Here is a 12,500-nt window from a genome sequence, read left to right as displayed (position 1 = left end):
CTTTCGTGTTTCTGTCTCTGAGGATGGGCCAAAGGAAGTCCAGGGCCACAGCCTCAGTGGACCTACCCTGACCTGGGTCCGTGGGGATATTTTGGGGACTTTTTGGGACTTAGGAGGGGGTTTGGGGGGGTTTGATGTGTGATGCGCACACCCATTATTTGGCTAGGTTAGTCTAGGGGACTGCTACTTGTTAAGCATGAGAACGTGTTAGAAAACGTCAGTTACTGTGGTTTGGAATCATGTTTAGAAGCATGTACAGGCACTGCAAATGTAGCTTTTGTATGCACTGTTTGTTTCATTTCATGGGAAAGTGACTGGCTCGTTTGGCTGGCTAACTGAACAATCGATGCTACACCCAAAACACACACCAGTGCTTACACCCCAAAACACACACCAGTGCTTACACCCCAAAACACACACCAGTGCTTACACCCCAAAACACACACCAGTGCTTACACCCCAAAACACACACCAGTGCTTACACCCCAAAACACACACCAGTGCTTACAATCTCTTAGTGGAAACGCACAATAAAAGATAGAAGCACTCACTTGTCTGCATTGAAAAGAACATTTATTGAGGGACACACAAACTGGCTGATGTTCCTATGTCTCAGAGCCTAAACGCCCAAACATGTATGTGTGTGTTCTCTGCTCTCTGCGTGTTTGTGATTGTGTGTGTGTGTGTGTACATGTGTGTTCTCTGCTCTCTGTGTGTGTGTGTGTGTGTGTGTGTGTGTGTGTGTGTGTGTGTGTGTGTGTGTGTACGTGTACGTGTACGTGTACCTGCATGTTCTCTGCTCTGCATGTATGTTTGTGTGTGTGTGTGTGCGTGTGTGCGTGCGTGTGTGTATGTGTGTGTGTGTGTATCCTCCAATGGTTGTGTGTGTGTGTGTGTGTGTGTATGTGTGTACGTGTACCTGCATGTTCTGCTCTCTGCATGTTTGTGGGTGTGTGTGTGTGTGCGTGGGTGTGTGTGTGTGTGTGTGTGTGTGTGTGTGTGTGTGTGTGTGTGTGTGTGCATGTTCTCTGCTCTTTGCATTTGGTGTGTGTGTGTGTGTGCATGTTCTCTGCTCTCTGTGTGTTTGTGAGTGTGCCAGTGTGCCTGTTTTTGTTCCATTTTTACAACATGGTTTCTTAAACTACCCTTAATCTTTACCACATGGTTTCACTATGTGTTTTTCTGTGTGTGTGTATACTCCAATGGTTGTGTGTGTGTGTGTGTGTGTGTGTGTGTGTGTTTATCCTCCAATGGTTGGTTGTGTGTGTGTGTGTGTGTGTGTGTGTGTATTCTCCAATGGTTGTTTGTGTGTGTGTGGGTGTGTGTGTGTGTGTGTGTGTGAGAGAGAGAGAGAGAGAGAGACATGGCATAGAGATGACTAACCAAAAAGATAATTACTTTCACTGTTCCATGTTTGCGATTGCTTATCTTGATTGATTTTGAAATAAAAGAGCTGAATGTTTTCCAGGAAATGCTGAATGTAAGTTTCTCTTAATTCAGCCGACAGTCTTTACAGCAGCAAGAGGTTCAAAGTAACCTCGACTTATTTAGCCTCAGTATGCACATTTATAACCTATTCTCTCTCCATGACAGCAATGGAAAATACTGTGTGTGTGTGTGTACATCTGGACTGTGTTACTGTGTACTTCAGACCCACACAGCAACATGCAGCGTTAATTTCAGTTCCAGTGCATACCACAACTAACAGTCTGAACGTGTGTGTGTGTGTGTGTGTGTGTGTGTGTGTGTGTGTGTGTGTGTGTGTGTGTGTGTGTGTGTGTGTGTGTGTGTGTGTGTGTGTGTGTGTGTGTGTGTGTGTGTGTGTGTGTGTGTGTGTGTGTGTGTGTGTGTGTGTGTGTGTGTGTGTGTGTGTGTGTGTGTGAGTGTGTGTGTGTGTACTGACCCAGCGGCGGCAGTAAGACTCGTACCCCCTCCAGAGAAACAGGAAACGTGACAGGAGATGAAAAAGATGCCTTACTCTGAATAACCTCGTCTCCTTCAACGCTTTCATCACAACTCAGCTACTCAAACATCTGCTGGTCTCTCTCTCTTTATCTCTCTTTCTCTCTCTCTTTCTTTCTTTCTTGCTACGGAACCGTTGTGTTTTTTATATATATATATATATATATATATATTTTTATTATTTAGTTTTTTTTATCTTCCCCCATGGTGGTTTATCACAACCCGACTCTTCTGCTTTTAGTTATCACATTATGTTTGAATGTTGTTTTCGTTATTGTTGATTGTCTCCTCCGTGAAAGTAAAGAGTACTGAGAAAAGTGCTACACAAAATAAATAAAATATAATATTATTATTATTATTATGAATACACTCTTAATGTGTACAGAAGGGCCACGAGTGTGGCTGTAAATAGAGGGCGTGGATCCTTTGCTGTAGCAGCTGTCTTCAGATACATACAGTAGATGGTTGTATTGAAAATAGATAATTTGACTATCTTATTAAATTGAATTAAAGATAAGAAAGTTTTCTATCCTTTAGGCCTAATAGCCCTTTGATGTTTGTGACGATGGTGGTGATGTCTAGATGGGCCGAGGTCAGAGGAACATTAATAACCGTCTGTTCATTGGAATCTTCAACCCCAAGCACCTGCTTTACTTAGAAAGAGGAATGGAAACTTGGAGTGTGTGTGTGTGTGTGTGTGTGTGTGTGTGTGTGTGTCTATGTCTATCAAACCCACTGTCTGTGACTGATAGCTTTTCATGGGCCTGCCTAGAAATGATGCAACGTTGCAATGATGGAATTATGTACAGGAGGATGATGAATACATATTTCAGTGTTGCTCTTTGTGTTCTAGACAGACAGGCAGGCATAAATACATTAGTGTATTAGTGCGTGTTCCACTGCTAGGAACACGTGTGTGTGTGTGTGTGTGTGTGTGTGTGTGTGTGTGTGTACACATGTAGTGGATGGAAAGGCCCAAACATATCCTCACATCTCCACTCTGGCTAAATAGAGGAGATTCAGTCTGACAACCATTTTGTTTTGGTTGGTTCTGTTCTCTGTGCTGTGTTGGATTCCCGGGTGCTGTAGGCTGTGGGAGCACTGTGTTGGAGTTGACTCACGTTCTGAAATATGCACTTTTATCCACATTGCTTAGTGCTGCTCACGCTGGAGTGTCAACTTAGTCAGTATGAGAGAAATTGTTCACACTTAGGGCTCTCCCTTTTAATTCGGAGGAACAGTGTGTGTGTGTGTGTGTGTGTGTGCGTGCGTGCACACATGGTCAATTAACATTTCCTCTAATGTATTGAATAAGATACATATTGCTGTCTCCACCATTTTGATGCGTCAGTGACCTACTTAGAGAGACTTCTCTGGAATGGTGGAGTTCCTTCTGTGGAAACACAGTTCAGTAGAACCAACAGTGGTTCTGTCAGCCTCCTTCTTCTCTAGAAAACAACAATGACTTTGATTGTTACAGTGACACAACACCGCTCACTCTGAACCTCCAAAAAGAAAGAAAGTCCTTACTAGACACATTTGGAGGGCTGCCATTGTGAGTGACCATTGACAAAATAATAATAATAATAAATATAATGTATTACATTTATAAAGTGCATTTCATGACACAAGAATAATCTCAAAGTGCATAAAGACATGTCAGAGAGAGGCCTAGTTGGTAAAAGACAAAGAGTGTAAGAGAGAGGAAGCCCCATAGCGTGTTTGTGATAAACTAGGGCCATATTATAATAATAATAATAATAATAATAATAATAATAATATATTTATTTTCTATAGTGCTTTTCTCAGTACTCAAAGACACAATATTCTATGGCGAGAACAAGAATAGATAGATACATAAAAAGTAAAACAAAAACAGTTAAAGATTAAAAGCCAGTTTGAAAAGACGGGTTTTGAGGGATGGTTTGAATGAGGAGAGTGTGCTGGATCGACAACAAAATCCAATTACCATTATTTTGCCTGATATTGAGATTGCGATTTGACTTGCAATATGATCAACATTTGGGTCAACGGTTAACAATTGACATTTCACTGTGATGTGGTTACAAGCACACATTCAGTTGGCCTACTTCTAAGATGAATCCTAAAAATTAATATACCATTTTTCCAATTCATTTATTTTCTTAATTTTCAATATGAATGTATTGTCTTTACTGAGCCACTCATCTAAAGGTTACATGAAAGTAGCTACTATTTGTAAAACAAAGTATATAAAAGTTATTTTATAAGTATTTTTTTTGTTGGGTGCTACGGTATGGTGTGTGTGTCTGTCTGTGTGTGTCTGTGTGTGTGTTGGGTGCTACGGTACTGTGTGTGTGTGCGTGTGGGTGTGTTGGGTGCTACGGTACTGTGTGTGTGTAGGGTGCTACATTATGATGTGTGTGTGTGTGTGTGTGAACGTGACACAGAGCATTTAGTGAAGAATCGAAAGGAAGTCAGGCGGTTAGTTACCATCGTCATGCAGAGTAGTGCTTGTGTCAGGACTGAACAGCTTCTGATGCCCCCTGTGTGTGTGTGTGTGTGTGTGTGTGTGTGTGTGTGTGTGTGTGTGTGTGTGTGTGTGTGTGTGTGTGGGCAGCAGCAGCAGCATTGCTTAGTGAGTGTAGGACCTGTAGTTAGTGCACCTGATCTTACTGAGCTGTCTGTGGAAAGCCCCTGGGGCTGGGGGGGGGTGAAGGTTGGGGGGGGGGGGGGAGCAACATCTGGAGCTCTGCTCTGCATTACCTGTGTTACTGAACCTACCTCTCCTCTCCTCTCCTCTCCTTCATTCTCTGGTAGTCATCTCTCCCTGTGTGCGTGCGTGTGTGTATGTGTGTGTGTTTGTGTGTGCCTGCCTGAATGCGTCAGGGCCTAGTGTACACAGACCCCACTAAGCCCCCCCCCCCCCCCCCCCCACCCACCCACCCATAGCGGCTGGACAGTCAGAGGTGTAAACTGCAGCGCTGGCCGTTTCTCTGCCCTGCTCCGCTGAGGTCACACACAGGGTGGGGGAGGAGGGGAGGGTGGGGGGGGGGGGGGGGCACAGAGAGGGGGAGGGGAGGAAAGAGGGTGGCTGTCCACTCATACTCTCTCTCCCACCTTCCACGTTCACCAGTCCTTTGCTCAGATTGGGGGCTCCTTTCGTACATACACACACACACACACACACACACACTCACACTCTCGTGGCCGTGACCTTCCCCTCACTCCCTACCACCCTCACCGTACAAACTTACTCAAGACTCACAGTTCCACAGAAACAGGAAACAATACATATTTATTTCCTCTGTCTGTCTGTCTCTCTCTGTCTCTGTCTGTCTCTCTCTGCCTGCCTGTCTGTCTGTCTCTGTCTGTCTCACTGTCTCTGTCTGTCTCTCTGTCTGTCTCTCTCTCTCTGTCTCTCCATCTCTCTGTCTCTCTCTCTGTCTGTCTCTCTCTCTGTTTCTCAGTAGTATGGTTCCTAGGCTGTTCTGTGGAACGGCTGTGTGGTTGAGCAGTGAGAGGTCAGAGGTCAAACCCATTACCAGTCGTCAGTTTCCTTGGAACGACTGACTGACTCCAGTTCCCCCGTTCATATTTCATTTTTATTCCGCTCCCTGTGTGTGTGTGTGTGTGTTTCATCAGCTTTGAAAATAGTAAATAGAATTGAAATTCTATCCGATAGAGTTGCTTGCATCATTTCTAGTCCCTTTTTCTCCCTACCCCACCCCTCCCCTAATTGGAGGACATGAAAAGAACATTATAATTCTAGAAAGAGATCTTCCACTTCTTTGTCTTCGTCTTCCTCGTATGCCTGCTGACACACTTCCAGACCTCACTACTGAAGGGTTTCCTTGAAGTCTCTCGTTTCTCTCTCTCTGTCTGTCTGTCTCTCTCTCTCTGTCTGTCTGTCTCTGTCTGTCTGTCTGTCTCTCTCTGTCTCTCTCTCTCTCTCTCTGATGTCATGTGTAGATAGCAGAGATAACAGCATGGCCTCCTCTGCCTGTGGTCTCCTATCTGCTCCTGTAGCAGCACATTCCTAGAACTCTCTAACCTACTTACTAAACCTACTGGGTGACAAGCATTTAGTGGTCTGAGTCACCTGAGGGGGGGGTGGGTGGGTGCGTGCGTGTGTGTGTGTGCATGTGCGCAGTACGAGGTGTGTGTGTGTGTGTGTGTGTGTGTGTGTGTGTGTGTGTGTACAATAGGTGTGTAGGTGTGTGTACAGTAGGTGTGTGTGTGTGTACAGTAGGTGTGTGTGTGTGTGTGTGTGTACAGTAAAATGTGTGCCTGCATGCCTGCGTGTGTGAACAGTACGAGGTGTGTGCGTGTGCGTGTGCGTGTGCGTGTGCGTGTGCGTGTGTGTGTGTGAGGTGTCTCTCTGGATGCTATAAAGGATGTTGTAATCAGACGGAGGGACTTTCTGAGTGTCTCGGGAGACGTGGTGACCACAGGGTCGTAGGAATGTGACCGCTGAGCATGCTGGGAGCTCCGGCCAGCGACCGCCATCTTGACCCTCACCTCGGAGGGACGGCGGAATGCTGTGAGAGGGAGTTGCCGTGGAGACGGCCTGAGAAAGGGACCCGGCGAAACGCTCTGGGACCCTAAACATCCTGTGTGTTCTCATCCATTCACTGAGTGTGAGTGTGTGAGTGAGTGTGTGTACTGTATTTTAAGTGTATTTGAGCTTGTGAATGTTCTTGTTGTGAATGAATGTTAGTATTTTTGTGGCCTGGCCGACAGTATTACCCTCCCCTGTAATTGGCAATATTGGCAATTTAACGTAACCACAATATCAACTGGTGTGTGTGTGTGTGAGAGTGAAGCTGAAAAACAGTAGTGAGAAGCTGACTAAGACTGAAAGTGAAAAATTCCCCCTTGTCAGTCATTCAGTACAGCTACACACACACACACTCACGTTCACAGGTAGACACATTCACATACACACACACACACACACACACACACACACACACACACACTCATTCCGCACACAGCCATTCCACACACACACACACGCACGCAAACACACACACACACACACACTGGTGATGTAGTGAGCTTGGGGACCTCTGGTGTGAGCGGCGATGTTTGGATGGCTGTGAGTGTGAGGTCTCACTGGCTACACCCGTCTCTACGTATCTGTCTTTCATATCCTTTCATCTCTCATGAAATCCAATTAATTTGACTGATCGTCCATATAAGGGCATTAGGAAGTAGACCTCCCGCATCATCATATACAAAAACTACCTCTAAACAAACTTGAAGAAAACTGGCAAACAGTTTTAGGTGCATCCTGGGTCTGTATACATTTGAGAAGACGCTGTGGCCTTTTAAGCAGATTGCAAACCAAATATTGCATTTATGCAACACGTGTTTGACGTTTCAAGTGCTCACACACTTTCAAAGACGTCATCTAAATAGGTCCAGCCGTAAACTCTCCCTCAAGATCTAGTTCAATATGAATCATATCTGGTGAGAAAAACAAGAATGAGGAGTGTTGCTGTTATCTTGTACTGTGGTATGTTCAGGTATACAAGGTGCTTGTACTGTGGTATGTTCAGGTATACAAGGTGCTTGTACTGTGGTATGTTCAGGTATACAAGGTGCTTGTACTGTGGTATGTTCAGGTATACAAGGTGTTTGTATTGTAGTATGTTCAGGTATACAAGGTGCTTGTACTGTGGTATGTTCAGGTATACAAGGTGTTTGTATTGTAGTATGTTCAGGTATACAAGGTGTTTGTATTGTAGTATGTTCAGGTTACAAGGTGTTTGTATTGTAGTATGTTCAGGTTACAAGGTGTTTGTATTGTAGTATGTTCAGGTTACAAGGTGTTTGTATTGTAGTATGTTCAGGTATACAAGGTGTTTGTATTGTAGTATGTTCAGGTTACAAGGTGTTTGTATTGTAGTATGTTCAGGTATACAAGGTGTTTGTATTGTAGTATGTTCAGGTATACAAGGTGTTTGTATTGTAGTATGTTCAGGTTACAAGGTGCTCTCTGGAGTCATGAAATATATAATGAACATTTGGATTTTCTTTGGTTTTGAAATATTTGACATATAGCCAATTATAACCAGTATTTTTGAGGTTGTGTTTGAGGTTGTGTTTGACATTGTGTTAAAGGTTGTTTGAGGTTGTGTTTGAGGTTGAAAACAGTTTTTGCTGTTCTGTTCAACTTGTTTGACACAGTCAATGTTGCTATTGATCTTGATCTCTGAGTGTATTGTTGTATTGTATTAAAGGCCTTTCTCTGAATGTATTGTTCACTAAAGGCCTTAAATGTGGTTTAGGGTTAATGATCAACCTCCTGGTCAGTTTGCAGAGCTGTGAACTGAACCTTGAGTATATTTGTTTGAGTTCCTATACAGTATGTGTTTAGGCCTAGCCTGTATTTTGTTAACGGACGTGAGGAGACCTGTCTCTCTCTCTCTCTCTCTTTCCTCTCTCTCTCTCTCTCTCTCTCTCTCTTTCCTTCACCCTTTTTCTCAAGTTCTCTTAACTTTGAAATCATCTGTAATATTCTTCCCCTCTGTCAATCTCTGTATTGCTCTCTCTCTCTCTCTCTGTCTCTCTCTCTCTCTCTGTCTCTCTCTCTCTCTCTCTCTCTCTCTATCTCCTTGTCTCTCTCTCTGTCTCTCGCTCTGTCTTTTTTCCACCCACACTAGCCTATGCCTCACCACTACTTTCTTTCCATCTCTCTTTTATCACCCCCACCTCTCCCCCCTCCTCACTAACTTTTTGCTGACTTTGATCTACAGGAAACATTGTTGTGTCCACACCTTTGTGTTCACTCTGGGTACCCAAAAGTGTGTGTGTGTGTGTGTGTGTAGAGTGAGTGAGTGAGTGAGTGAGTGAGTGGTGCAAAGGGAGAGCTGGTGTTAATCTAAACAGGAATGTTTGTGAGCCTAGCTTAGCCCCCCCCCCTCCCCACACACACATACATACACACACACACACCCCAAAGACTCGGCATGGATTAGACAGCTCACATGCTCACACACAAACACCGGCGGGTCTTTAGAATTAAAGAAAAGTTTATTAGCGTATTTGGCAAGCAAGCTTGGACTTGAGCGTCTGGAAGGTGTTATTGTGTGTGTGTGTGTGTGTGTGTGTGTGTGTGTGTGTGTGTGTGTGCGCGCGTGTGTGTGCGCGTGCGAACACATGTCTGTGAGAACCTTTTGAACATTATAAAGACAAATCACAACTGTTAAAGGATTTATATTGTTACTTTTTTTTGCTTTCTCTGCACTCGTTTTTTCCCGGCATGCTGGGACGGCCAGTCATAACCCCACATCCCCTCCATGACTCAAACCCTTCTCTTCTCTCCCCAAGCTGTCCTGATGAACAATGCTTATTATCCACTAGTTCATTCATGAGAGTCCAGGGGAGAGGAAACGAGGGAGTGAGAAAGAAATAAAGAAAGAAAGAAAGAAAGAAAGAGAGAAAGGGGTCTTTTGATGTGCCAAACCTGGATGAGATTATCCTGGACATTCCTCTGACACAGACACTGTCACATACGGTCACACTCATCTGCTTTAGCCCCTGGAATCTACCGCTCCTCTCTCTCTCTCCCTCCCTCCCTCTCTCTCTCTCTCCCTCCTTCCCTGCCTCCATCTCTCTTTGTCTTCAGCCCCCTGGAATCTACCGCTCCTTTCTCTCTCTTTCTCTCTCTCGCTCTCCCTCCCTCCCTCCATCTCTCTTTGTCTTTAGCCCTCTTAAATCTACCACTCCTTTTTTATCCTCTCCTCTCCCTCCTTCCTTCCCCCCCTCCATCTCTCTCTATTTTCTCCCTGGAATCTACCACTTCCCCCCCCCCTCAATCTCTGTCTTCCACTGTCTCGTTCATTTCCTCTCCCTGGCTTCTTTCTCCCCCCCTCCTCCCCTCTTTTCTTCCGCTCCCTCTCTCCTGCCTGTCTGGTTGGAGCGTATGTTGATCCAACTGGGCCTTATTAAGAGGCCATCCTCTAACGCAGGGGAGGCCGGCGGAGGTAGAAAATCAGACGACGGGGCTCATTGTAATGCACGGAACGAAATGAGGAATGGTATCAAAGACGTTTCAAAGACATGATACCCTTCCTCATTCTGTTCCATGCATTACAATGAGCCTGTCCTCCGATTTCTACCTTCAGCAGCCTCCACTGGTGTCTAGGACTTGTTCTGTAGGAGAGAGACTCTCCCCAGCATACACACACACACACACACACATACACACACCCCAGCATATGGAATAGCTACCTCATGACACACACTGTAGTGATGATCATCAACACACACACACACACACACACATACAGTACAGTACACACACATACACACACACACACACACGCCCCAGCATATGGAATAGCTACCTCATGACAGACACCGCAGTGATCGTTAATACACACACACACACACACACACACACAATGAGGACCTTCTCCTCTCCTTCCACACAGAGGGTTCATTTCAAAGGATGACCTTTGACCTGTCCTCCCCCGGGTCGCCGCCGGTGACGGCTTCCCAGTACGCCCACGACGCCTCAGAACCAGAGCTCCCAGTCACCCCGGCCTCTGAGGCGGAGGCTGTGTGTGCGTGTGTGCGTGTGTGCGTGTGTGCGTGTGTGTTCCCTGAGGAGTATCCTTCTTCCTCCGGCCCCACTGATTGTAGTCAGACCTGGAGAGCGGGGGGGGGGGGGGGGGTAGAGGACATACAGAAAGACTACATCATGTTAATGTAACCTGATGTAGTTACACACACCACTCCTAATATGGCCCAACTAAGATGTTGTAATGCAGAAGCACACTACATAGGGTGCGTGCGTGTCTGTGTGTGTGTGTGTGTGTGTGTGTGTGTGTGTTGGTGTTGTTATGAGCAGAACAGTACTGTGTGTGTGACTGTGTGTGGTGTTAGAAGCAGAAGAGTTTTGGAGGATGTGGTGTGTTACTGGAACAGAGTTAAATGGCCTGGCGTGTCAGTGGTGTCGATGTCTAGGACACCATGTATCAATGATTCACTTCTCTCTCTCTCTCTCTCTCTCTCTATCTCCTTCTGTCTGTCTGTTTAACTGTCTAACTGACTGTCTGTCTGTCTCTCTGTCTGACTATCTAACTGACTGTCTAACCGACTGTCTGTCTGTCTCTCTGTCTGTCTGTCTGACTGTTTGTCTGACTGTCTGTCTGCCTGTCTCTCTGTCTGTCAAATTCTCTGACTCTCTGTCTAACTGTGTGTGTGTGTGTGTGTGTGTGTGTGTGTGTGTGTGTGTGTGTGTGTGTGTGTGTGTGTGTGTGTGTGTGTGTGTGTGTGTGTGTGTGTGTGTGTGTGTGTGTGTTTCTTCGTCTGTGTCTGCGTCTGTGTGTGTGTGTTCCAGGGCTCCAGTCCAAAGCTGACAGCACGTTGTTCAGACATCCTGGAGATTCGCCGGTGTAATCGTCTGGAGATGCCTGACAACATGAACACGTTTGTTTTAAAGGTGAGGGGAAGAGGAGGAGTGGTGGGGGAGGAAGGGGGAGGAGAGGAGATCACAGTGATGATCTTCATGCATCCATCTCCATCTTTTAAAGGATCTATCTGCACTATTTAATTTTCCGTTATATTCCACTTTGTGGGACTCGAGCGATAGGGAGGAGGAAACGCAGAGTCCAACAGAATGGAATATAACATTCCAACGTTTGGATCACCACAATATCATATGTCATCATCTTAAGATCTACATCATTATACTGGGAGCTTACCATGTGTATGCTTAGCCCCACTGAGCCGTGAGCGTTTGCGTGTGCGTGTGCGTGTGCGTCTGCGTCTGCGTCTGCGTGTGCGTGTGCGTGTGGGTCTGGGTCTGGGTCTGTGTGTGTGTCTGCGTCTGTGTGTGTGTCTGCGTCTGTGTGTGCGTGTGCAGCAGCTTTGTGTAAAGACATGGTGAACCACGAAGCACAGCCATTGTACCGGGCTTGGCTGACCCAGTTACAGGTCTGTAGATGTTGTACCTGGCTTGGCTGACCCAGTTACAGGTCTGTAGATGTTGTACCTGGCTTGGCTGACCCAGTTACAGGTCTGTAGATGTTGTGGATACTGTTTCTCCATATGTGTTTCCTCCTGACGCTAACGTTGGCTTAGCCATGTGGCTTAGCTTGTTTTTGTAAGGCCTTTGTTGTATTTTGAGTTCTTTGATATAATGGCTTACTAATCGTTTGTGTGTGTGTGTGCAGGTGTGTGCAGTTGTGTTTCATCTCTGTGTCTCCTTGCAGGTGTGTGTGTGTGTTTAATCTCTGTGTTTCCCTCCAGGTGTGTGTGTGTATGTGTTTGTTTAATGTCTGTGTCTCCCTCCCTCCAGGTGTGTGTGTGTGTTTCATCTCTGTGTCTCTCTGCAGGTTAACCACTATCCAGGTAGTCTCATATTTGAGACAGACAACGACCAGCAGGTCAGCTCCTGGACTACAGAGATCAAAGAATGTATCAACAACAGGTGACACGCACACACAAACACACACACACACACACAGCTTACACAATAACACTGTGCACTTATTCAGCATGATATTCCCATCAGCTTTCTCTGTTCATCTGTCTTTACCATG

The 12,500-nt window shown here is 45.6% G+C and overlaps 1 protein-coding gene across 1 annotated transcript in view; it reads left to right on the top strand.

Annotated features, from left to right (window-relative positions):
• The window catches only part of sh2b3 (SH2B adaptor protein 3), a gene marked incomplete at its 3' end in the record, with an annotated part of 33,356 nt that overhangs the window by 16,942 nt on the left and 3,914 nt on the right, over positions 1–12,500 (top strand). Inside the window, 2 exon segments of the mRNA XM_083673947.1 lie at positions 11,297–11,398; positions 12,294–12,388. Of these exon segments, the coding sequence (XP_083530073.1) occupies positions 11,297–11,398; positions 12,294–12,388 (197 nt within the window).

This window comes from Argentina silus (genome assembly GCF_951799395.1).
Source record: "Argentina silus genome assembly, chromosome: 7".
Lineage (NCBI taxonomy): Eukaryota > Metazoa > Chordata > Actinopteri > Argentiniformes > Argentinidae > Argentina > Argentina silus.
The sequence above is the reverse complement of the archived record's forward strand: the minus strand, read 5'-3'. Positions and strand labels throughout refer to the sequence as shown.